The sequence below is a fragment of the Hippoglossus hippoglossus genome, chromosome 9, assembly GCF_009819705.1.
Source record: "Hippoglossus hippoglossus isolate fHipHip1 chromosome 9, fHipHip1.pri, whole genome shotgun sequence".
NCBI classification, from domain to species: Eukaryota; Metazoa; Chordata; class Actinopteri; order Pleuronectiformes; family Pleuronectidae; genus Hippoglossus; species Hippoglossus hippoglossus.
This window is the reverse complement of record NC_047159.1, coordinates 14,648,750-14,675,937: the sequence shown is the minus strand read 5'-3', so window position 1 is coordinate 14,675,937 and position 27,188 is coordinate 14,648,750. Positions and strand designations below refer to the sequence as shown.

General features: G+C 40.0%; 3 protein-coding genes across 6 annotated transcripts in view; all 3 read left to right on the top strand.

The window, feature by feature from the left end:
* The first annotated feature begins 65 nt into the window (after positions 1-65).
* On the top strand, positions 66-7,811 carry c9h9orf85 (chromosome 9 C9orf85 homolog). Of its 2 annotated transcripts, XR_004615070.1 has the most exons (6): positions 66-273; positions 422-528; positions 615-728; positions 2,528-2,763; positions 6,176-6,617; positions 7,802-7,811. XR_004615070.1 is itself a non-coding variant. In XM_034596812.1 (4 exons), the coding sequence occupies exons 1-4, from the start codon at positions 172-174 to the stop codon at positions 2,751-2,753; spliced, it is 549 nt and encodes a 182-aa protein (XP_034452703.1). In that variant the 5' UTR covers positions 68-171; the 3' UTR covers positions 2,754-3,346. The 2 variants fall into 2 exon arrangements, 1 of the variants encoding a protein (XP_034452703.1); XM_034596812.1 differs by lacking the exons at positions 6,176-6,617; positions 7,802-7,811 and having other exon boundaries at positions 68-273; positions 2,528-3,346.
* A 1,705-nt stretch (positions 7,812-9,516) lies between these two features.
* Positions 9,517-26,862, top strand: gda (guanine deaminase). 2 transcript variants are annotated; one of them, XR_004615069.1, is made up of 15 exons: positions 9,517-9,822; positions 10,413-10,501; positions 11,416-11,587; positions 11,862-11,949; positions 14,907-15,012; positions 15,979-16,006; positions 16,100-16,207; positions 16,957-17,064; positions 17,385-17,482; positions 17,774-17,841; positions 18,612-18,758; positions 19,014-19,132; positions 19,254-19,281; positions 20,340-20,806; positions 26,852-26,862. XR_004615069.1 is itself a non-coding variant. In XM_034596805.1 (14 exons), the coding sequence occupies exons 1-14, from the start codon at positions 9,538-9,540 to the stop codon at positions 20,411-20,413; spliced, it is 1,518 nt and encodes a 505-aa protein (XP_034452696.1). In that variant the 5' UTR covers positions 9,517-9,537; the 3' UTR covers positions 20,414-20,924. The 2 variants fall into 2 exon arrangements, 1 of the variants encoding a protein (XP_034452696.1); XM_034596805.1 differs by lacking the exon at positions 26,852-26,862 and having other exon boundaries at positions 20,340-20,924.
* Positions 23,959-27,188, top strand: part of si:ch211-214j8.12 (uncharacterized protein LOC100000539 homolog) — a 29,745-nt gene continuing 26,515 nt past the window's right edge. The window contains exons 1-4 of one of the 2 annotated variants that reach the window (XM_034596801.1): positions 23,959-24,058; positions 24,699-25,016; positions 25,310-25,476; positions 25,831-27,065. In XM_034596801.1, the coding sequence (XP_034452692.1) occupies positions 24,788-25,016; positions 25,310-25,476; positions 25,831-27,065 (1,631 nt within the window). In that variant the 5' untranslated portion in view covers positions 23,959-24,058; positions 24,699-24,787. Of the gene's footprint in view, positions 24,059-24,695; positions 25,017-25,309; positions 25,477-25,830; positions 27,066-27,188 lie in introns of both variants that reach the window. The other variant, XM_034596800.1, reaches the window with a different exon arrangement.

The window sequence follows — 27,188 nt, the reverse complement described above, 5'->3', positions numbered from 1 at the left end:
TTGATTTATTTAGTTTTTTAGAAAAAGTGGATGCGTGTTTCGACTTCCTGGACCTTTTTTGAGGGGCGGGACCTACTCGTACTACTTCCGGGTCAGTGTGTGTTCCGGCATGGTGTTGAGGTTGTGGGATTTGTTGAAAATAACATGTGCGACTGAAAAGTGTGAAATAAGATGAGTTCTCAGAAAGGTAACGTGTCGCGTTCGCGAGCCCAGAAGCATCAGAACGCGTTTGCCTACAAAAACAACAAGTACGGAGCGACTTCTCAAGTGAAGGTGCGTGAGCGTTCACGATCTTTGTTGCTGAAGCGATGAGTTTTCACGACTTGTGTCATATTAGATTTGTCAGAGCCATTTTTTTTATAACGTTATCATTATAACCGTTACCGTATTCTGTTTGTATGTATGTATGTCTTCGTTGTAGGTGGCAAACTCAAAGATCCACGAGGGCCTGTGTCTACACTGCAAAGGGGTTCTCGAGTGGAAAGTCAAGTACAACAAATACAAATCACTGACACAGCCCCGGAAATGGTGAGAGTACTGGATCATTACACACATGACTGTATCTGTATCACACATGTGAACTGACCCCACCTCTTCATGTGGTCTTCTCTCAGTGTCAAATGCTCTGAGAAGACTGTGAAGGATGCATACCACATCCTTTGTAAGCCCTGTTCTCTTCAGCTGGAGATCTGCTGCAAGTGTGGGAAGAAGGAGGACATTGTTGTTCCGTAAGTATTCCTGTACAAATACGTATGTTCTGATGCCATTTCCCCCTTCCTGATGTTATAATAATAATAACTTTATTTGTAAAGCACTTATCTAAACAAGGTTACAAACTGCTTCACAAAATCCATGGCAAAAAAAAATGACTGAATAATATTAAAAAGGTATTCCATTCAGTTCAATTTTAAGCGACAAATCATAACATATTAAGTTCGAGACCTATAGATTCTGATACCTGGACCTTGGACAACACCGATTAGATACCAGTGCATTAACAAAAAACGTATATCATGTATTTCAACAGTTGTATGTTACTAACCCTGTATGCAAGTGGTGATTACTATCATTGTTGTGTGGCCTAGCTCAGATTAAACCCAATGAAAAAGAAATGCATACAGAGAACGAACTCTATAGAACTACTTTTTATTATCTAGTTTGACGGTCATATCTGAAAAAGGACACGCATGAATACACTCAGGAAAAATTACCTCTTTTAGATATCTGTTAAAAGTGCAGCTACAGTATATAGAATAAAAGATGTTACAAGTTGTAACAGTACAGTAACATTATAAAACAGTGCAGCAGCAACTTCAAAGATAAATAAATCATCCAACTAAATACAAACTGTTAAAATGCACCTGCAATTTATAAAAATACACATTGTCTGTATCTTTCATAGTAATAATGTAAAACACCAGTGCAACAGCAACTTCAAGTCTTGGCAAACTGTGCCGTGGTTCTAAATCTTCAAATAAACTGAGAAATCCCACAAATTCAACAAAAGCCAGGGGTTGGTCGTCCAGAACAATGAACTTGATACGTTTTTTAGTTCTCTTTCTTTCTTTGGGGCTGTCTTTCTCGAATTAATTGCACAAATCCCTTCTACTTTGCCGTTCTAAAAATGGTTCTTGCCGCCAGCAGTGCAGCACAACTGCTGTTGTGGAGCGGAAAAGAAAATTACATATTTAAATAGATAGAGAGATGTACTTTATTGATCAAAAGCACCAAATTGGGAAATTATTTTGTCACAGCAGCATGTAAAGGGAATTGCACATAGAGCGAAGAACAACAGACTAAATACAAAAGACAAAATAAGAGACTGCATGCAAAATAGCAGTAGTTGTTTGCCAAGATAACGTTATGAACATGACTGAAAAAAACCAAGAGGTGGTATTGGATCGGTACGTAGATTTGTGTACCCGGCATTTTCGGCTGCATATGAGGCATTTCTGTGGCTGGTATCAGTATTGGAACATCTCTACTACAAATGATTAATGTCTATGATTTTATTTTGTTTTCTGGCCATACATTAATTGTTATCATGGAAAACATCTGCTTCCATTGAGAGTTACCAGTTTTATGTTTTTATACCAACATTGCCTTCAGAGACTCATAAAGAAGCCATTCATATTGAAAGCTCTCACTTTATATATGAACTAAACAATTGTAAGAAAGGCTGCTTGTTTGCCCTACATGTGGAGGTTGGATTAAATTACATTTTATGTTCATAAATTAAATTTTTTATTCTTCATCAAGCACATGCAGTAATGTCTAGTGCAAGACTGCCACCTTGTGGACCAAGAGTTGCATTACAACTGCTTCTTGGCAACTTGGTTCAGTCTTCTGAATTATTATTTTATAGCCTTCTTAAAAAAAATGTCAGTTTATTCCCAGGTATCATTGTATTTATGTCTATTGTTACATCATGACATTATGATTATATTTTTCCTCTCTCTCTTGTAAGAGCACAAGTAACATGATAACATCGCTCACTGCCTCATTTTGATTTTCTCTTCCTGTGTAGCATAAACTCTGACCTGGACAAGGAAGAGCCAGAAGAAGATGGTGAACAGACAGAGAAAGGAAGTGAACGAGGGAAGAAGGACAGGGACAGCGATGATGATGATGATTTTGATGATGACCTTGACGATAAGGGTGATGAAGACTTTGACAGTGACTCGAGTCGAAAGAAAACACAGAACGGGTCTGCTGCGCTGCCAGATGTTTCCAGAGTCCATTTTAAAGAATAAAAACTAAGAGGTTTCCACGTGGACTTTTTATCGCCAAAATGTTTTTCTAATCATACAATTCTGAAGTTTGTGACCACACTCAAATTAACTAATATTGCTATTTTTACGTTGAGTACCATCACCAGTGTTCGGTTAACTTTGGAGTGCAAATGAAAAGTCAGTTAAATATTAATTTGGGTTACCGAGAAAATAAAGTCATACATCAGGCTTGTTGAATGAGTAGCCAGCTCAGCTAGAGGGCGGGCTTGACCAGAGTGATGAGGAACAGATACCACTCCCCTCTCATTCACCAGCCCTGGCTTATCATTGGTCAGCTCAATCGCTGGCTTTGGAGAGGATGACCTCATCCGATCTGTCTTTCCTGAATTTCTTCCTTCCTCGTCAAAATATCACCGTAGTGATGAGTTCCCAGGTTTGGGTCAGTCAGCCTTGATCGGATCCCGTACAGGAAATTCAATAAATTAAGTCAAATTCATTATTATGTTTGTTTATAGTTGAGCTGTGTGTGTTGATAATTGACAGTGTAATTCACTCATTTAAACAGTTTACATCCATATTATTCCATTGGATTAAATAACTTTACATTTGCTCCACTACTTATTAATTTCTCCTCCTCCTCTTCTTCCTCTTTTTCTCTTGTTCTCTTTTTCATTCCTTTTGTGTGTCCTATTCATAATCTGATCTTATTCCATTTAGCATGTTTCTAACTGAAAAGATGTTCAATGTTGGATTTTATCCATCTCTACAAACAAGAAGCACTGGTTTGTCTTTTACTTCAGCAAACATTTTTTTTTGTCCATTTCACTGTCAGATATTTTGCATCTACTTTAATTTTTCTAATTTATCACATGTAACCTTTACTTGTGCATTGAGTCTTACTGTGACAGGATTCCAGTAGGAGGGGATAGCCTTAGAATTAATATTAGTCAAGTATTTTATTTTGTCTTTAACAACAAAATAAGCTAATTTCTGCCATGGGGATTCTACCTTTCCCCTCTACAATACAATTAATTAAATGGAACAAAAAATATTCAGTTGACTTCCCTCACAGTAACTATTACTTCTTATTCAAACCGACTTTACTCACTGCTTCATCTTTTCATCTTTCACAATAATCTGTTTGAAAGATCACCTACAACACGAGTCATTTTATTCTTTTCTGTTGGGTGTGAGAGTTAATCTTTGATCAAACCTTAAAGGGACACAAATTACTTTTTGTCTGGATAACTTATTCACGGTAACTTAGAACCACTTTCACCCTTCCTCCCTCTCACAGCATGAATAGCCTGTAGTTACACAGAAATGCTGTCTGGCGTGCAAGCTGCATGGTGTCATCTAAAATTTGTTACTTTTGTCACGTGAGGTTGACGAATTTGAGAAGACGTGGTGATTTTCCATATTGTAGTTCATCATTGGGGCCTTTTTTAACACGAACCACAGCAGGTACTGTTTGCTGTATTAAGTCGGTGCTACTGAATTGTATTGCAGTATACTGATGTTTGTAATATTTTGTCTGTGTATAGTACCTACATTTAACAATGGATCTTTAAAAATGTAACAAAGACATAACAGATACGCAGCTCACCAGGATTTAGAGATTATTTTTGGTCACCTCACAAATCTAAAGTAAAAGCTCTTGGTGTCGCTTTGGACTCATTTGAACTTTGAAGCACATATTAGTGAGCATTTTTTCACCTGGGAGAAATATTGTACCAAATAAATCATTTTTAGCAAGGCGGGATGCTGAGAAATTTCCTCAATCTTTATACCAGCTCCCAAAAATATTTAACTTCAGCAAAACGAGTTCAAATATGAGGAAAAGACAGCACTTCACTGCGGTTTTTCTCACCCTATGCTGACAGCTATTTTCTTTTCCAGTTGATTTTAAGATCTGTTTACTCACGTACAAAACGTTTCATGATAATGCAATTTCTTCTTGTTACATTTTGGACATTATAATCGTTTTTCCCCCAACAAGAGCCCTCAGGTCCTCTGATGTTGATCTTTAGGGTGTTCCTGAAGAGGCCCATAAATATCATGAGGAAATTTGGGGTTCCACAAACAGTGTGGAACCCCATGTCCTGTTACATTAGACACACAAGCTCTGTCAACATTAATTGAAAATCAACTGATGGCCTACAGGCTTTTAATTAGTTTGTTTTCTGCTTCCATATTTACAATTCATAATTTGTATTATATAAAGCCCCTTAGTCTAGTTTTTAATGCCAATTTATTTTATGAATGCAAGGGTCTATATAAATAAAGTTATTATTTTGACATACTGCAATCCTTGAATTATTAGACCACACCCTTAAGGTTTGCAGATTTTCCTTTAGCCAATTCCTAAACACACTGACCTGTTGTTTATTTAAATACGTTTCACATTGGAGGATAGTGTTTGGTTGGACATATTTTTTTTAGAAGTGAACAAAGACAAAAAAATATAACATAAATTATATGAAATAAAAATCAAAGAGAAATGGGTACCTCAGTTTACAGGTATAGGGTAAATCACAGTGTACAGAAACACACATCTGTTAGCTTTTAAAAGAAAATGGACTTGATTGTGATTGTATTTTAGCTTTTATATTTTATTTTTATCACAACATTAAACTATAAACTGACCTATTTCTCCAGACTACTGCTGATCTGCTGTGCTTGATTTTTACTTTAATTAGTTTTTGTTCCAATGACTTTAAACTGTAATAGTAGCAAAAACATCCTCACAGTTTTATAACCCAGGTGTTGTCTGTTTATTTGCCTCATTGTTGCTGTTACTTACAATGAGCACTTCATAATGACACTGTGATTTAAACAAAGACTGTCAAGTGCGGTCACATGTTTAATATGAGGAAAGGTCTCAAACAACATGTTGAACTACAATATTCACAACGTATAGGTAAACTGCACTACAACAAAGAGGAACAAGCTAGTATGTACAGGGATATAACTGGGGTGTGACCTTGTTATTGTGAAATTCGAATCCACTTTCAGGAAAAAGTAACTTATTTTAGGCAACTTCTTGACATCGACCTCCTGCTGTCACTCAACATAGCCTTCTTTAAAAAAAAGTCAGTTTATTCCCAGGTATCATTGTATTTATGTCTTTGGTTACATCATGACATTATGATTATATTTTTCCTCTCTCTCTTGTAAGAGCACAAGTAACATGATAACATCGCTCACTGCCTCATTTTGATTTTTGATTTTTGAAGAGCCAGAAGAAGATTGTGAACAGACAGAGAAAGGACGTGAACGAGGGAAGAAGGACAGGGACAGCGATGATGATGATGATGATGATGATGATGATGATGATGATGACTTTGGTGACCTTGACGATGAGCATGATGAAGACTTTGACAGTGACTTGAATCAAAAGAAAACACAGCACGAAATACATTTTAAAGAATAAAAACTAAGAGGGTTCCACGTGGACTTTTTATCACCAAAATGTTTTTCTAATCATATAATTCTGAAGTTTGTGACCACACTCAAATGAACTAATATTACTATTTTTACGTTGAGTACCATCACCAGTGTTCGGTTAACTTTGGAGTTGTGGCTAAAAGTGCAAATGAAAAGTCAGTTAAATATTCATTTGGGTTACCAAGGTAATAAAGTCATATACCAGGCTTGTCAATGAGTAGCCAGCTCAGCTATAGGGCGGCTTGACCAGAGTGATGAGGAACAGATACCACTCCCCTCTCATTCACCAGCCCTGGCTTATCATTGGTCAGCTCAATCGCTGGCTTTGGAGAGGATGACCTCGTCTGATCTCTGTCTTCTTGAATTTCTTCCTTCCTCTTCAAACTATCACCATAGTGATGAGTTCCCAGCATGGGTGAGTCAGCCTTGATCGGAAAAGTAAATTTTTTTACTTTTGTCATGTGAGGTTGACGAATTTGAGAAGACGTGGTGATTTTCCATATTGTAGTTCCTCATTGGGGCCTTTTTTAACACGAACCACAGCAGGTACTGTTTGCTGTATTAAGTCGGTGCTACTGAATTGTATTGCAGTATACTGATGTTTGTAATATTTTGTCTGTGTATAGTACCTACATTTAACAATGGATCTTTAAAAATGTAACAAAGACATAACAGATACGCAGCTCACCAGGACTTAGAGATTATTTTTGGTCACCTCACAAATCTAAAGTAAAAGCTCTTGGTGTCGCTTTGGACTCATTTGAACTTTGAAGCACATATTAGTGAGCATTTTTTCACCTGGGAAAAATATTGTACCAAATAAATAATTTTTAACAAGGCGGGATGCTGAGAAATTTCCTCAATCTTTATACCAGCTCCCAAAAATATTTAACTTCAGCAAAACGAGTTCAAATATGAGGAAAAGACAGCACTTCACTGCGGTTTTTTTCACCCTATGCTGACAGCTATTTTCTTTTCCAGTTGATTTTAAGATCTGTTTACTCACGTACAAAACGTTTCATGATAATGCAATTTCTTCTTGTTACATTTTGGACATTATAATCGTTTTTCCCCCAACAAGAGCCCTCAGGTCCTCTGATGTTGATCTTTAGGGTGTTCCTGAAGAGGCCCATAAATATCATGAGGAAATTTGGTGTTCCACAAACAGCGTGGAACCCCATGTCCTGTTACATTAGACACACAAGCTCTGTCAACATTAATTGAAAATCAACTGATGGCCTACAGGCTTTTAATTAGTTTGTTTTCTGCTTCCATATTTACAATTCATAATTTGTATTATATAAAGCCCTTTAGTTTAGTTTTTAATGCCAATTTATTTTATGAATGCAAGGGTCTATATAAATAAAGTTATTATTTTGACATACTGCAATCCTTGAATTATTAGACCACACCCTTCAGGTTTGCAGATTTTCCTTTAGCCAATTCCTAAACACACTGACCTGTTGTTGTTTCTTTAAATACATTTCACTTTGGAGGATAGTGTTTGGTTGGACATATTTTTTTAGAAGTGAACAAAGACAAAAAAATATAACATAAATTATATGAAATAAAAATCAAAGAGAAATGGGTACCTCAGTTTACAGGTATAGGGTAAATCACAGTGTACAGAAACACACATCTGTTTTTAAAAGCTTTTAAAAGAAAATGGACATGGTTGTGATTGTATTTTAGCTTTTATATTTTCTTTTTATCACAACATTAAACTATAAACTGACCTATTTCTCCAGACTACTGCTGATCTGCTGTGCTTGATTTTTACTTTAATTAGTTTTTGTTCCAATGACTTTAAACTGTAATAGTAGCAAAAACATCCTCACAGTTTGATAACCCAGGTGTTGTCTGTTTATTTGCCTCATTGTCACTTACAATGAGCACTTCATAATGACACTGTGATTTAAACAAAGACTGTCAAGTGCTGTCACATGTTTAATATGAGGAAAGGTCTCAAACAACATGTTGAACTACAATATTCACAACGTATAGGTAAACTGCACTACAACAAAGAGGAACAAGCTAGTATGTACAGGGATATAACTGGGGTGTGACCTTGTTATTGTGAAATTCGAATCCACTTTCAGGAAGAAGTAACTTATTTTAGGCAACTTCTTGGTACAGAATGTTCTCAATCAAGATTTATACACATAGACTTCTCTCCCTGTGGCCTACGACCCAAAAGGAAATTTGATGATTATCAGGAACCCAACTAAAAAACATAAGGATCCCCTTGAACTTGAACCTCTGGATTAGAAAGATACCCGTGTGACGATGACAGGGACCCTCACGGAGTTACTCATCCTCCATAGAGTAGACTCACTAAAAAAGGAGATTCACAAAATATAGTTTAATGTAACAGACGGATAGATGAATGGATACAGAGAACTTTTTATTCAGAGAAGGTGTATGACAGTTTCATACCAACAGAGGTATTGTCTTCAAAGATGGCCACTTTTTTCAATATTTTATTTTAGATATATAAGAAAGGTATAATGAAAGAAATAACAAGAGACAATGAGAAAGAAAGAAAGACAGAACAAAGATAATAATTAATAAAATAAAGGATTTAAACAATAAGTCGCGACTTGTGTTTTCACGACCTGAGCCTGTAAGTAACTGTTTAGTAATTGTGTTTTTTTTACTGTGGATCTTCCAACGGTGATGTAGCGAGGCTATTCCCGCTTATTAATAATATACTCAAGTTACTCATGTTGTTTTCCAGCTGCCTGTAAGACGTACTATGACGTACTATGAGCCAGTATGAAGGAACTTCCCGTACATCCAACCGGACCTTGCAGTCGGCTGCGGTTAGAGACTGTGTAAGTCATACAGTTATTTATTTATTTTTTAATCTAAAAAAAAAAACAACCTTGTGCTTAAGATTGAAAGGTTCTTTATTAATTAATTAATTGGATCTGGAGTGACTCTGCAAACCTGTGCACATACTGAACTTTCATTCATTTCAGTAATTCCATGACATTAACATGACAATTGAAAATGAATGGATTACCTTGCACAGACATTCATTAGGCTACATACATTTACGCAGGAGAGCTGGACAGCCAGAGCGCGGGTTCCCTTCATTTGACCTGAAGTGAAGTGATCATATAAACGCATGGGAGCTGATTAGTTTCTTGGCACAAGAGGAGCAGCATGGTAATCCTGCATTAATTGACCTCTCTGTGATACAAACCGAACAGCCACAGTTCAAAGGGTAACTCGATGTAAAGGCCGGCATCTGCGCGTCAACAGCATCTGCTGTAAAAGAAAAACGTGTACCCGCCTCCTTGTGTGACTCCTCTCAGTCTTGGGAACTCTGTAACCGGGTGATATTTGTACCAAAATGACACAGTGTATTCTCAACACGCACGCAGACGCACACCCTTCCTTCTCATTGGCTGCAGATGGTGCAATCAGGTGGAGTCGTGCGTCCTGGTCAGCGCAGCTCAAAACCCCAGTGGTATCCGACTGCTGGACTCGGGCTGATACTGCTGAAGGGATGGCGCACACGCACGGACCCGCCGCCGCAATCTCGCGCGTCTACAGGGGAACTTTTATCCACTCGACGCAGAAAACGGCCGTGCAGATTCTGGAAGACGCGCTCCTGGGAGTGAACGCAGAGGGAAAGGTTTTACAGTCTTTTTTAATTATCTGATTATATGATCCGTTTTTAAGAGAAACCGCGCGGTCACCTCTTGGTATGTCGGTTTTTATTGATATCTGTTATCTGTTGGCTCACTGGGACTTTTCTGTCCGTGCGTAAAAAACAAGATTAGGCAGACGTCTGAGTTTGACCGACAGAGATCCGTCTCTAACCCTAACTTTCACAATCTATCCCAAAAGCTCTTTCACAATTTATCCCAAAAGCTCTGACACATACAACATTTTTATGATAGTCTGAAGTACAGCCTCTGCCACCAGGCTATAATAAAGGGGATTTAAACCAACAAAACATCATTAAAAACCAAAGGAAAATACATAAATAAATATATACGGTAAGGGGACATTGTGGAAATCAAATCAATCAAGACTGTAAATGAAGTGAAGCATCAACACAGTGGTGTATAGGCTGACATAAGAAATTCATTTGAAGTTGCTGATAAGATAAACATATGACAAATGAATGCTCCATTACGTAGACTGATGTTTTCATGCCTCACTGCTGCTCGACAGTTGTTATTATGTTTGATTCCAGTAACTGTTCCATTCTGCCTTCAGATTGCATTCATTGGAAAAGGTGACGAGCTGCACAAGCTTTCTCAGACATTTGGATTCTGTCCGTCTGAGGTGACTCAACTGGCACAACAGTGAGTACGATGAGGGATTTAATCACTGGATGAGTACACTTGTGTTTCACAGCAATTATTATGCAATGACCTCAGGCAGTCAGAGAGTATAGCACTTAGACTTGACAGATAGTGAGGAGATTTGAACTCAAAGTTTCACCTCTCATCCAAGAGGCGTCTTCAGTCCAGACTGACTGATGGAGAGCTGTTGTTGAAGCTCCGGGGCGTCATCTTCAAGGATGTCACCTGGTTGGTTAGTGATGCTGTCTGTTGTATTCAGTGGTCCTCTGTATACATTGCGGTCATTTAAATAAGTCCCACTCATCCATCAGGTGTAGGTAAATTACTGAGTCACGACCTAAGGGGGTTGGACTTTCATTGTTGAGCCATAGGTTGATGTAATGTTTGTTTATTTTCACTGCTACACAAGTCTGTGAATCCCTCACTGCTTTGGACTGCACACTTTTTTGGTTTTGTGGGTGTGTGATTGTTTCCATGAACCAGTTTTTGTCTCAGGGTGTTCCTGCATGGTTGTGGAAAGCACAGGAATGTGATGCTTGTTGAAGACTGAGGCTCCAGACATAAGCACATTATAAACCTGCCCTACCTGCAGGGATGGTGTTCTTCACAGATCTTGCTGCCATTATCACAAAGGTCCAGTTTTGGTATCCGCAGGCTTTAAGTGCATCCTTCAGGTGTTTGTGCTCCTGGTGAACATGTTAGTACATTTCTCTGCTTGGCGGTGAAGGGCGGTGTAGGGTGTAACTCATATTCCAGCGGGTGATGACAGTCAAAGTGTTTATCAAGAGAATTGAATTCGTTACACCACTTGAGTTCCAAAGATGAACGCGGATCATTCCCCCATATGAAGGTTGTTTATTGCAGGGGACATAAAAGCAATATCATAAACAATTTCCATGCTTGCTCCACTGCAGTGAGTTCTTCATGCCAGGCATGGTGGACACCCACATTCATGCATCCCAGTACAGCTACGCAGGCACGGCCCTGGACCTGCCCCTGCTGCAGTGGCTCAATACCTACACCTTCCCTGTGGAGTCCCGCTTCAAGGATTTGGACTTTGCCAACACGGTCTACACACGAGTAGTGGTGAGTTTGCTGGTTTCATGAAATAATTCATGTGAATTAAAGCCACACAGCAAACCAAAACTGAGCCTTGCATGTGGCAGCATGCAATGATTATGATATTGCCAAAGGGACGGTCACCCTGTGCTGTGGGGAAAAATGTAAAAGCAGTTTATCTGACAGTAAGACGCTAATCTCTGAGTTGACGAGGGTGTGAACATGTCAGTGAGATAACAATGTAAAAAGAAGAGAAGGAATTTTAACCTTTAACCTGTAATATGATCCCTGCGCATTACAGAAAAGGACACTGAGAAACGGAACAACCACTGCATGTTACTTTGCTACCATACACAGTGACGCCTCACTTCTGCTGGGTCAGATTGCAAGTAAGACATCACACACACACACACACACACACACACACACACACACACACACACACACACACACACACACACACACACACACACACACACACACACACACACATTTTGACCTAAATCTTTTTCATTTTTAAGAACTGTCCCTCTTCGGAGTGTTTTCTATCTGTGATGTGGACTATGGACTGAAATGTTGATTCGTGCTGTGAAACCATTCAGGTGACATCATGCTGGTAAAGACTTAAATATATCAAAATATCCAGCTCGTATTTTTAAATGATCACCTTGGAGCAAAAGCCTGAGTTTTTTCGGTTCATACATAAAGAGAGATGTCCCTTTGAAAAAAAACGCAATGTAAGCCTGTCAACCCAAGCACATGGTTTTCTACAAATGTCAGTTTCTCCCCAGTACATGTTAAATCAGGACCTTTGTCTTTTTCCACGTGTTTAAGCTGGACTTGTGCCATTATAAGCAGAGCTGAAATAACAATGTGCCAGACAGAGGTTGTGGGTCCTGTATTATCACTTATTTTGTTCACCTTCATGCCTTGTCCCTTATCATGTGATGTTATGCAACATTGAACAGACACACGCAAACACGCACACACACATGCACGTCTCATTTCCTAGCCCCTTACCTGAACCTTAACCATCACAACTAAATGCCTAACCCTAACCCTAACCTAATTCTAACCCTAAAACCAAGTATTAACCCTCAATCAAGCCTTTGAAATTGTGAGGAACAGCCAAAATGGCCTCCCAATGTCAAAATGTCCTCACAATGATGGTATTTAACCAAAATTGCCCCTTATAACTATAGAAAGATGCACACACACACACAGATACAGACTCTTGTACTTTTAGTGAGGACAAGCATTGGCATGGTGGATTCCCTAGACCAGAGGTCACTAACAGGCGGACCGCGGTCCGGGTCCGGACCCAGAAGCCGTCCCGTACGGACCCGGACCTACAGCCAAAACAGATGGTTATGATTTAAAATCTGACGTGGCGCTTCTATTTGTAACCGGCGCAGCTTTTGTAGTCTTTACGGTAGTGGTTTAGCGGATGAGGAAACGCACAGAACAATTGCATGCGAGTTAAGCCATCCCACGTGATACTACTCAGCCAATCAAGTCTGTGCATTCCAGGCGGTAAACATTGCGACTCTACAGTGCAGACAGATGAGAGAGTTAGAGGCAAGTTACACATGGAAAGATGGTAGAAAGAAAAAGACAGATAGAGATACAGGTAGAGAAAACAAAGGGAGAGAAACAGAGGAGTGAGACGGAGAAAGGGAGAGAAACAGGAGTGAGACGGAGAAAGGGAGAGAAACAGGGGTGAGACGGAGAAAGGGAGAGAAACAGAGGAGTGAGACGGAGAAAGGGAGAGAAACAGAGGAGTGAGACGGAGAAAGGGAGAGAAACAGGAGTGAGACGGAGAAAGGGAGAGAAACAGGAGTGAGACGGAGAAAGGGAGAGAAACAGACGAACAAAGTGGGGGAGTGGGATATAAGAGGGGAAGAAAGTGATTCTAAAACTGTTCAATTGTTGAGATGTGTTGAGATTTATTATCTGTAAAATTGGTTGAGATTTTTGAGTCAAGATGTGAAACAGAAAAAGGGAAATTCAAGCTTTTGCTCCCTTTATTTTATTTTTCTGAAGTTAAGCCCTTTATTTCAACATGTACAGTTTTCACATTTTATTTATTTTCTCTTATTTTGAAATGCAGCCCTACTTTTATTTAGTTCATGAGAGAACATTATACATATCTGCAATCATACATATATGTTCAGTTCTATGTTACGTTCTATGTCAAAGTTTTTGAATCGTACTGAATTCATTTGATTTGACAGTCAGGTATTTAGTACATGCAGATGTTGATACAACTACTAGGCTACTTAAATATATATCACACTAAATAGTTAGACATTATGATCTTCCGGACCTTTGCTTCAAGAAATTTTCTCTAACTGGACCTCTTTACATTTTAGTTGAATACCCCTGCCCTACACCCTTACCCTAACCCAAATCCTAATTCTAACCCTAAAAGGAAGTCGTAACCCTTGAATAGCTCCTGTGAGGATCGACAAAAATGTCCTCACTTTTCCATAATGATACAACCATACTGAGCACTGGCAGGTTTACCTAGTCATTTTGTGTAACCAGGTTCATTGAACCCTCACCTTTGTCCTGTTCTGAGCAGCTGTTCCATTTTGCAGAGGACTGTTGCAATTCAATGACCATAAAGTATGTGTGCGTGTGTATATGTGATTGTATTCAATTCACATTTAATCTCTTTCTGTGTGTAGCCTTATGTGTACAGTATATCCCACGGAAAGAGATTTAACAAGAGTATTTGTGGAAGGGCTGAACAACACATACACTATGATTCAGTGTGTTTTTTTTGTGAAGCACTTTGTAACCTTGTTTAGATAAGGGCTATACAAATAAATGTATTATTATTATGATGATACACACTGGTATCTGAGAACTCTGAAGTACACACAAGACACATATGATGTACAGGTGTTATTCATCTGCATTTAGCAAAGGATTGTTGATTATACTCATACAAGGACAAAACTGAACAAAAGATTTAATTGATGTGACCTTATAAAGATTAATGATTAGGTTAAAATTTCAATTTCAACAGCACCCTTCAAAACCCGTTGCATGTGTGTGTGTAAATCAGAAAAAAACAGATCATACAGATAAAAGAACAACATTAAAACAGTAAAATAAAAAAAAATTAAATAAAATGGAACAATAGAAATGGGAACTTGTATATCAAACATCTCTCAGATAGCTTGTTCACATGTTATGATCATGTCATCATGGTCATGATGTTAAGTACAGCAAGTTGTATTTTCATGCTCAATACGTCCAAAGTGAAAAAAGCTGTGACATGTTGCACGATTGTCTTTCGAACTCAGTGTGAGCTCAATCATCCTTATATTTCCTGCAGATGACTTTGGACAGCGTGCCTTGGTGGGTAAGGTGTGCATGGACACGAACAACGCTGTGAAACATTACAAAGAGACCATCCAGGAGTCGCAGGATGAAACCTGTCGGTGGGTATATGCAACCCTGCTCTACTGTGGAAGGGCAGATTAAATATATGTGTCGGCTCAAGCTGTAAAAGTAACAACAGTATCATGCATGCTGAGAACAAACACTGACCCAGCGCTGTATCAAAGTGCCTCAGCTGAGAGTCGTCATCTCTCGTTTCTGAATTGAACCTTGCTGACCGAGATGGATCCTTCTCAGTGTGTCCTTTGAGAACTCTGACCATCAGTCAGTGCCTGTCTGGACAATATCCTGAAAAATGTGCCGAGGTGCTGTATATAAGAGCACAAATTTGCTGCAGATATTTTTTGAAACTTTTCCTGCCAGCCCCCTTGTAAAATGTCAGAGAGAGCCCATGTGAGAGAATACAGCGGGACATTCTCCACAAAATTCACCGCAACAGGGCATGAAAACATGCAAACGTCACGAAAATGAAAAAAATATCTAAATCTAAAGATGTCAACTTGGAAAGACGTGATTTGAGAGATTTTGGCGATAAAGCCCGATACCGGTATCGATGTGTATAAACAAAAACACGTCAACTCGACAGCAGAATTTATATGTTACATCCTCGTGATGGAAAATTCCAGTTGTTTTGAACACAGAATTTGTGTGTCTAAAAACAGCTCTATGATGAGGCAGTTTTTAGTTTAGAATATGTTACAGACACAGATATGCCACAGATATAAGCTGTGATGCACAATAACTGACACAATGTCCGTATAAATATGAAGCAATCTAGTGGGAATTTATCAAGTTTCTCTGAATGAGGAGCATCAGCATGAGTTCTGTGGTTTCAGGGCGTCTGAGTGACATAAGACCGGAATTAGCATGATCTTGATGTTTAAATTCCTATCCTGTTCCTATTGACACCTCCCATCGGTATTACCTCTACAATACACATATGCTCATCACAGAGAGTGTACCTGTTTCTGACGACCTATTTTTAATCATTGTTTTGTTCCCTCAAGGTTCATTGCAGAGCTTTTAAACAAAAAGGTAAGGTTTTATATTATGATAAAAAGGACAATTCAACAACGCAAGTAAAACAATCACAGGTCTGCATCATATTCTTCTGTTTTCCCCTCCCAGTACCCCCTTGTGAAGCCGATAGTGACGCCTCGCTTTGCACTATCCTGCACAGGAGCCTTGCTCGGACAGCTGGGAGCAATCGCTAAGAATAACAACCTGCACATTCAGGTGAGCTCACTGTGGCAACCAAACCAGGCTGTGTCCACTGGGGACTGTTACCATGGAGACTGTTTAGTGTTTGGACCTGAGGGGGTTTACAGCAATGACATAAACAACACACTCACACATTATGCAATGCAGATGAATGAAGAACGTACTTTCAGAATAGCATTTGGATTGAGTTCATCCTGTCACTGCACTGCCTCAGGCTCTATGTAGATGCTACAGCTTTAATGGTGTTGTATTTGTACATAAATTATATTTTGAAGAGATATTATATGCAAGTGAAAAATATTTTGATAGATCAAACAAAAATCTATTTTGTGATCAATGAATGTATTTGTATGTTTGACATTATCCATATCAATATGTAATAATAACCCCCTCACACACTTTTACTCACATACACTAACACTCTTGCTTTTGTGCATTGTCAGAACACTGCACACTCACATTGTTTGTGCCACAAAATCAACCGATCGGAGAAGCTAAATTCAGAATAAAAATAGTTGGAAAATTCTGAATAAAAATTGGACACTAAGCAGTCGAACAGAAATTCATCTTCTCCAATTTATTGTTCACAGAATAATTTTATGTTTGGTCAAATGAAAAATTTTCATGCAAAATATATTTCTCTGTGCACCAACTCTAAAAATTGCTTGCTCAGGAATGAGCCACAAATATAACGTCATGCAGCTTGTGGTATTGTTTTTTTTTAAAGTAGCTGTTTCATGTCTGGTGTGTGTGTTTATCTCCAGAGTCATATCAGTGAAAACGTCGAGGAGGTGAAGCTTGTAAAGGAGCTGTTTCCTGAATCAGAGTCGTACACGGACGTCTATCACAAACACAACCTGCTCACAGACAAAGTGAGAACACATCACTGCCTGCACACACACACACACACACACACACACACACACACACACACACACACACACACACACACACACACACACACACACATCTATATACATCTATCTTAGTCCCTAGCCTCTTACCCTAGCAATAACCTAATTCTAACCACAACCCTAAAACCAAGTCTTGACTCTGAAACAGCCCAATGAAGGTGGTTCAAAAAGTGAGGACACACACACACACACACACTTTTCTGTGCAAAATAGAAACTGTATGAATAACCTAACTGCTGAACAGGGTTGATTTTATTTGTAACGGGATTGATTCACAGACAGTGATGGCCCATGGCTGCTACCTCAGTGATAAAGAGTTGGATCTATTCAGAGAGACGGGAGCCTCTCTGTCTCACTGCCCCAATTCCAACTTTGCGTAAGTATCCGGGTGTTTCTCAAGACTTGACCTACGCCCATGATGATTGACATAACACACATTTAACAGTAAAATAGCACTTAAGCCAAAAGAGTGAGGCATTATCACAAATGCCTAAATGAAAATGAAAATATACAGAGGACTCTTTATGGATCCATGTGCTAAAATAGGTTGCAGCAGCATAAAAGTACTGAATCTATCAACTGATAAGAAATGAATCCAGTAATCATGTCATTGTATTGGTCATCTCTCTCTCTCTGTCTCTCTCTCTGTCTCTCTCTCTTTTTCCAGATTGTGCAGTGGAATTTTAGATGTCCGCAACGTCCTGAACCACAAAGTGAAGCTGGGGCTGGGAACAGGTGGGAGCAGATTCCCTTTTTGCACATTTTCAAGTGCCATGCTGCTTTTTGACAAACTTTTGCTCCGCTTCATTTCGAAAACTCCTCTGCTCTGTACACACAAGCATGCGTGTGAGCATCACATGATTGCATCATCTGGTTTTACAGAAGTCAGGTTATTTTGATGATGTAGGGAGTTCAGTCAGCTGATGTGTCTGACACACTGGTCAGCTGATCACTGTTCATTTGGCTGGTTTCAACATCCATCTTTAAGTAAATATTAACATCTGAGTTCAGGGTTTCTGCGGGGTCCATTCAATCATCTAAAGTTTAGGTTTGAAAAAGTCTTAAATATTTAAAAAATTTTACAAAGTAGGTCTTAGATTATGCTTGGGTAGGTCTCGGTTATGTCAACATTTGTGTAATGCTACCGTAGATACTACAAACAAGATCAATGTGGAACTCATATTATTCTATAAGCATCGCCCTGATCTGAATGTGTCACAGTTCCCTCTGCCTGCCTCTGTGGAGGATTAAGGACTCTATCTCTGCTTTGAGACATAACATAGCATTTTGAGGGTTATTCTCTACTAGACTACTTCCCTTTATCTTCAGTTATGGGGAATTCTAAGGAATTCTGTCCAGACCTAATGGCGGAAAAAAATCTGAAATTTGAAAATGCACATTCTGTTTTTTTCATATTCCCAACAAAAGTGTGTGAATGCCTGTGTTTGTGTCTTTATATGTGCCTATATTCATGTGACCCACCTGTGTTTGTGGTCTTACATCAGACGTGGCGGGGGGCTACTCGGCCTCTATGCTGGATGCTGTGAGGAGAGCTTTGGACGCATCCAAAGTCTTGACCATCCAGGACCCAGAGTACAACACACTCACCTTTGAGGAGGTGTTCAGACTGGCCACACTAGGCGGCAGCCAAGGTAACGCACAAAACCAGCGGTCACTCAATGTATAGAATGAAAACACTCGAGTGTTCAGCCCCTTTTTGTTTCTCACAGTTTCAAGCAGTGCTGATTTTCTTGCTCAAGTGCCTGCACCCTCGCCAAGTGACTCAGCAGAATCAAAATACCAGTCGCTTTCAGAACATGACGTTTTCGTTGATGATGACTGATTGCAATTGTACAGAAGTGCAGAGAGAGTACAACAGTGTCTTTGACTGTGTGTTTCGTCTACAGCCTTGTCCTTGGATGACCAGATAGGGAATTTTGAGGTGGGCAAAGATTTTGATGCCCTGAGGGTGGACGTAGCTGCTCCTGGTGCACCCATCGACCTGATCCAGTGTGAAGGGCCAAAGGTTGGTGGATGAGCACCTTCTTCCTCCAGCGCTCGACAGAAACCAACATATTCACATACAGATTTATAAAAGCAAAAAAAACATACATTTTCTGACTAATTTATCTTCATTTTACTTTCAGATTCTGTTGGAAAAGTTCTTGAATTTGGGTGAGTGTCCATTTCAGTTTGTATTTCCTAACTTTTCAGACTCTCACACACCAAGCACTGCTTTCCTACATGTTTTTCAGTCAATCAAACTTTATTTGTGTAGCCCATGTTCACAAATCACAATTTGCCTCATAGGACTTAACAAGGTGTGATATCCTCTGCCTTTAACCCTCGGCTAGAGTGAGGAAAAACTACCAGAAAAATTGGAATGCACAAGAGCTGCAAGTGAGGGATACCTCTGCCAGGACAGACATAAGCGCAATAGATGTCACCTGTAACAGAGTACATCAACATAATAATAATATCTATAGCATTCATGAGAAAAGAAGAAGAGTCTACTATAAATGAGGTGTATCAATACGCAATACCTCGTATTGAGGTGTATCAATACGCAAAGTATTTCTGAAAAAGAAAAACTCTGACATAGATGAAGGGAGCAGCAATGACAATTGATTACAGTATTGCCAATAAAAGTGGTATATGTGGGCAGGTTTATTTGACATCTATGCAATCGAGTTGTCGTCATAATCCACAATCACCTGCCACCATAATTCACAATGTGGAGGCAACAGTGATCCTGGATCTGCAAATGAGAAAGTACAAGGACTCTGGGAAATAAGTCAAGTCAGTAACATGTATTGATGAGAAATTAATGTGATTAAGAGGGAGAGGAGGAGAGAAAAACAGAAGCTCCAAGTGTCTTATGTCCCTGACATAGGCCTATAGCAGCATAACTGGTCCAAGGCAGTCCTGAGCCTGCTGTTACTATAAGCTTTATCATACAGGAAGGCTTTAAACCAACTCTTAAAAGTAGAGAGGGTGTCTGCCTCCAAAACTAAAACTAGGAGATAATTCCACAGGAGAGGAGCTTGACAGCTGAAGGCTCTGGCTCCTATGACAAGTAAGCCTGAATTCTGGGAGTGCAGTGCTCTAGTGGGGTGATACGGTACTATGGGCTCTTTAAGGAATGATGGCACCATGTCATTAAGGGCTTTGTAGATGAGGAAGACTATTTAAAATTCTATTGTAAATGCATCTGTGTTGTTCTTCTGTTATAGGTGACGATCGTAACATAGTGGAGGTGTTTGTGGCCGGGAGGATGGTGGTACCTTTCACAGAGCCAGTGGAGTAGAGCTTTTGGATTCTCTGCACATTTCCATCCGTCTCGCAGCTTAAGACACATCTGAAAGATATGATCTACTGTATGCAGCAAAGGCACGATCAACTGGAAACGACATATGAATGCAAACTGGTGTACTGGTTTTATCTGTAAAGACAAATAAGTCAAAAATGAAAATTCATGATAAATATTTGAATGTTAAATCCAGAGGTTAGAATAGGTGCTATTTATGAGATTAAGTGAAGGTCATACAAATAGTGTTAGTCTGAAATGTAGACTTATCCTCAAGAATTCAAAGTAGTGACTGGTCAGTACAGGGAATAAGGGATTTATTAATTGCACTTTTTCTGTTAGTTATTGAAGATAGTTAGTTAGTTGCTCATTTTTGCATAATGAAATATGAATGTGTTAACACCATTGTACACTTTTTACATAGACACATTATAACTTACAAAGATCAAACTACTGGTGATTTAAGCCTGTGTAGTGTATTAACAACTATATATTTCACTGATTCATTGATTTCACATTGTGTTTCCTCTCCAAAATTTGACCATTGTCCATAAAGTGAAGAAACATATTAGTGTTGGACTAATGTAGACTGCAATGCTTACTTACAGTGGGTTCATGGTCCCATTTTCATGCTAGTGTAGCTAGAAAATGTGTTATTATATAACTGGGATTGCCTTGATTTAAATAGTTAGAGCTGATTCTGTTTACATTTTTCACTGCACACTCCATTCAAATGCATCCATCCGAGTGTTTAAAATGACACAGTACTAGATTATGTTATTTGCGGCGCCCAGTGTCACTTTTCCATTTGTCGGTCTGCTCCGTGCACAAACTGAAACTAGAATCGAATCTAGCATTTAGCTGCATTAACACATTTCTGATTTGGTCAAAATCCACATCCTGAGTTTTATTGTGAGAGTCACCGACTATAGTTTTTTATACTAACCTTATATTTACATAATAATTCTAATGGTTTGACCACTGAGATGATTTTAAGGACCATCCACATTAAATACACTTAATATTTAGTATTTATATTCCTCACTGTCTTATAATTGTCAGGAAATCAAGGGAAATGAAATGCACACACTGCTCAGTATGTTTTTGTCTTGATAAATGATAAATTTCCTTTTTTTTACTGAAATATCACTAATTATTTTATTAACACAAAATATAACTGAGACAGATCAGCAAATTGTATATGTTAAAGATTCTCTTCACGTGTCACATCATGGGGGATTGAAATAAAGAATACCAACAAGTCTATTTTTTATTTTTGTATGCAGTTTTTTTATTTATTCTGTAGTTGATTACCCAACAGCTACTGATCAATGACCATATACATGTATGAACAAAATGCCCACTGACCCCTCCAGTCGACTCACAGAGCAGCTCCTTTAATAGACCATCTTCACCATCTGGGTGAGACAGCTCAGATGGTGAAGATGGCAGAGAGACATGAAGATGGAAATACTCACGTCCTGCTGACACCAAGGCCCCTGCTCCTCTTCTTCAACCAGACCATTGGAGAGTGTGTGCACTGCGGGGGTCATGTTAACAGTCAAATCCACTAGAGGGGGACGCTGTACTTGAAATACGAATATTATCATAGACCAAGAAATCTCCTCTCACTTACCTCTAGTGGTAAAGAAGCCATGAAAATAGTTTCAACAGTCACATATATTAGAATTGTTTGTGGATCAGCAATCCTGCAACCCAGATCTACCATGTTCAACCAACCTTGTTAGTTTGAAGTTATAACATGTAAAGTTAACCAGGATAGTGAGCAATAATAAATAATTATTATTATTATGCAACAAAAAATGGATGAATGGATATTTATTATCAATATAAATATATGCACACAGTGAATACATGCAGTCTGTCCTTAACAGAAGTCTCATTATGAACTAAATTAAACATTCCCCCGGATAATCACTTCTTGTTATTTTATTTGATCAAAGTGGGACCACCAGAGTTATCACCATGACTTGCTTCCTGTAAAAATATATCATGTGTAATTTCTTGTAAATTCAAGCACCCTTTGAGTTTTGTTAAGAAATGCTTTCATCTGCTTTCTACAAAAGAACAAGAAGACAAAGAAAAAAGATGAATAGCCTGAAAAGTGTTTTCAAGTCATGAATTTCTTTGCTTTGTTTCATGACATCAAACAGATCAGTGCCGTCCACGGAGGCACTGATCCGTTAATTTCAAGTGCCCCTGTTCCATCAGTAAGCTTTTTCCCCCCAACTTTTTATTAACTTGTCGCTTACAAACAATACTAACTATGAATGACAATTTGCTTCAAGTTCACAATGTACTTAAACAAGGAGCAATGTTCATAGGCCCTGTCCCAATTCCTCCCAATACGAAAAAAACACGAGCTAAACGAGAAACGCTGCAAAACTGGCAGCTAAACAATGCTAGATGGAAAGGCCCTTCAAAAACACTGCCGGTTCCCTGAGAGGACGAACACAGCGCTCTACCGAACGAGAAGGAATCATCTGCCAGAGCAGTGGAGTGTAGACCAGGCCTTTATAGACAGGTTGATGAGCTGAGTGGAAACAGGTGAAGCCAGCCTTGCCCCCTGCCACACACATACCCTGCAGGAGAAAGAACAGAAAGGGGAGGGGGGAGGGAGAGAGAGAGATAAAACACAAAAACCTACAACAAAACCAAAACAGTATCCTCTCAAGTTTTTTTCAAACTTCATATATACGGGACATGAGAGTAAGAAGTCGGAGTAAATAGCTATTTTCCTGAAACTCTGCAGCAATTCAGTTACATTTTCAGTTATTGTGCTGGATTTAAAAAAAATGTCATGGTTATTTTGCAAGATATTGTGATATTGTTCTCCCTCCTATTTTTGTATGTTTGAACCGTGACCATGAACTTATTGGTCGCCATCTTGATTGACCCACTTGACACACAACGCTTGAAGGGGTGTTTGATGGGCTGGATGGCCACTACCCCTACACCTCATAGAGAAATGGGAAAACACTACCCCATCACAGCCACACGCAGAACAAGGGCTAGGGCCAAGTGGTCGGTCAAAGAGGTGAATTGGGACAGGACAAAAATATATCCAATGATGTGTGACTTTGCCCTAACCTAAAGAGCCAAATGTAAACAAGGAATAACTTAAATGTGCACCTTACTGAATCAGGAATTGTGCCCCCTGTGGGCCCCTGATTTAGAAAAATCCTTGATCCGCCACTGTATCAAACCACTGACACGTTACTGAACCAAACTAATTATCTGCCTTGAACTCAGATCAGTTTCAGTTCGGCTCAGAGTTACTGCCCTCATTTCTGACTTTCAGGAAGAAATGAACCACTCAGGTCATGTCTTGGCGCGTCACCTATCAACTTATCAATATGTTCAGACTAATTACATGTGGTTTATTCAGTTTTCAGTCCATAGCTGGTGTTCAAATCTATCCTTTGATTCAAAATCAACAGCCCGGATAGGCTGACCGGATGTGCCTGTGAGACCTAAGACAGGGCGAAATGTCCCACGGACTTGCAACCAGGAAGTGGTGCAGGGAATCACGTATGTGAAGTTTGAGATTGTGTTCATTTTATTTAACTGAGCACGTCTGGCTTCTTCTTGTGTGAACACATCCAGCACCTGTAGAGCTGAGAGGTAGGTGTCATAGAAACTCTTTATATCTATATATTCTCTCCATATAAAACCCTACGCTCTGTTTATACGTGACAATATTTATTTAATGGATTAAATATTGATATTGTACGTACACAGAGTAAATAAACATTCAAGTATCGTTTGTGTATCTTCTTAAATGGAACAAAGACAAAACAACACAGTTATGCAGCTGGTTAAAGAAACAGTGAACAAACCAAGAAATAGTACCAACATTGAAGGGAGATAAGAATCTTGCACACTCCCATTTTAGTTTGGTTTGGTTTATTTCGTTCATTTCAGTGTAATCTAAAAACAAAACCATACACTGGTACATGAACTAAAAAGGAGCAGGAAGAATAATTACCTGCCCCTTTACTATAAATACAATACAATATAAATACAGGTGACCATTTGATTTCCTTTCTTTTCACAAATCACATAACAAATCAATTATAGATTAATCAATAACCCCCATCATAACATAAACATTACTCAAGTAGTTCAAACAGTTACATTACTTTTTCCTAAATTTTATATTTTCTTAAATTGAATAATGTTTCAGCAAGATTAGCGTTTTTGTTTTTAGATTTTTTTAGATTCTTTCTGTCCTCTTAATCTTCTCTTTGTTTCCCACCAGCAGCAAAATCGTCAGAAGCCTCCACCTCTCACGTACTACAACCCAGCTTCCACTTCAGCACCGCAGCCAGCCTCTGCTGCCCTGCAAGGCCAATGTTCGCCCTAAATTTGACCAAACCCTTGCCGAGGAGGTGCGTGAGAAATATAAGGTGCAAGGGGAGAGGCGGTAGGACGGATGAAGACGGCTCTGTCCTGTCACTGACACGGCTTTGTCTGCTCAGCCTCGCCGACAACATGAAGGATGTGTGGGTGAAAGACTACACTGACAAATACCTGGATCAGTATTCATTCAGGCACATTATGGGACCTTTCAACTTACTGCGTGAGTTTGCGAGGGCTTATTCAACAGTCCTCTCTCACCTGCCTGCTCCCACTTTATGGCATTTCAGTTTGGAACTGTCACTACACGACTGTTACTGTGTGTAGTTTAAGTGACTGTGTCATAAGTCAGTGTTCACACACAGCTGTAATTCACCATATTAGCAAAATGTCTGAGATGTCAATATAATTATTACCCTTGACAACCTCTCTCTGGCCCGAGAGTAATGGATTAACAGAGTGATGGATCACTTCTAATCCCTCTCCTTCTCTTTCCATCTTTTACTCCCCGTGTAGCTGGAGAACTGGTTGAGGAGCTCACGCAGCTGCTGTGCACCAGAAAACAATTGTCCCGCGCGGCCCTCCACCTCCTGCTGGTCCCCCAACTCCGTGGCCTGTCACTGGAAAGCTGTCCTGGTCTGGTCACCTCCGCCCTCTGTGCCCACATTACTGCACGCTGCCAGGTCAGGCTGAAACCAGTGTCTCCTGAAACCAGTGTCTTATACTACAAATACCTGTGAGCGTATTTCATAGTTGGGAGTCAGCGTGAAAGATAACGTGAAGCATCAGTTGCCTCATCGCTTGCCGACGCCTTTACTTCATCAAAAAAATGGTTCGTCACTGAAGGGCAATGAATCCTTTGATATGTTGGGTCCAACAGTCGGAGTATTTGTTTCTTAGGGATGGAAAAATGCATTAATCGGCTGCATTAGAAGTCTAGTCGCGCCTCTGTGACATAATAGGTCTTCAAATGCAGCCTGTGAAGGATGCAACCCCTGAATTGAGACACAGCTTGTGTTTTCTCTTTTTTGTCTCAGGGTCTGTGTAGACTGGATCTATCTGGGGCCCAGCAGCTGCCCTCAAAGGTCCTGTGTGAAACTCTCTGCTGTCTGCCTGCCCTCCGCTCGCTCTCCCTGGCTGGTATGCCTTGTGACAGATGTGTGATCAGCACAATTGCCCACCACTGCCGTTTGCTGCGCCACCTCGATGTATCCTGCTGTCATTTCCTTTCCCCTGCCGCACTACTTCCTCTTGGAGGTGGTGCCTTCTGCTCATCCTCTGCTCGTCCTTCAAGCTCATCTTTTTGCCGCACCTCTACATCTCCACCTCCTAGTTCCTCTTTCTCCTCTGCCCCCTCGCCCTCCGTCTCTTCATCCCTGCCTCCTCTCCCCCTCACCAGTCTACTGGCTCTGGATATTGGGTTTGGGGAAGAAGATGGAGACAATGCGGTGGCTGCAGCCTACCTACTACTCTCTCTGCCTGGGCTGGAGAGAGTGGCCATGGAGGGCCTTGCACAGGCCTGCTGTCTCATTGAGCACAGAGAATTTAAGCAGACAGACGAGTTCAGTTACAGAGAAGGAGTTCCGAGGCTGGAAGAGGTGTGGAGGGAGAGGAGGAACAGGCAGGGGATCGATAGTTGGAGGAAGAAGAGAGAAGGTGCAGCAGCAGGGGTTGAGGAACATGATGAGGAGGAGGAGATATTGTGGGAAGAGTATTGTGGCGAGAGTGAGAAAGATGCATGTACAGATGAGGAGCCAAGTTGCTCTCTGAAACAAGCAGAGGAAAAAAAGCGAGGGAGAGTTTTGTCAGAGTCGGGTGATGAACACCTGATCCTGCACCTAAAAGATGTCAAGGGTGTTACTTGGGACCGTCTGGAGAGTTTAAGCCGTTTATGTCCAGACATCTGCTCCATATCCGTGAACGCTGATGATGAATCAAGTACGGGGAGAAGGAATGGGTCTGTGTTAGCTGCAGCCCTCCAGACATGGTCAGGCCAGCTGCTGAGCCTCTCAGTACAATTCCCTGGCCCTCTGGTGGATCTGCTTCCTGCCATCCAAGTTGTAGGCTCCTCCCTGGTCTCTCTCACTGTGGAGGGTGTGAAAACCAGCCCCCAAACCTCTCTACTGGAGGTCATCAAGTCCTGTCCCAGGCTCAGAGACCTACTCATCTTTGCTGAGCCTCCCATCATGCCAGAGGAGGAAAATGGGGAGGAGGATCGGTGGGATGATCGGGATCTGCCACGGCTGCCTCACCTCTGCTCTCTCACACTCAAGTAAGGCTACTGTTGAGATGCAAGATGTACTACAGTGTGACTCACTTGAGGAAAGGAGTATATTTGAACTCTTGCAACATACCAGTGACATATTAATTTGATAGATCCAGCAGATTAAATGAG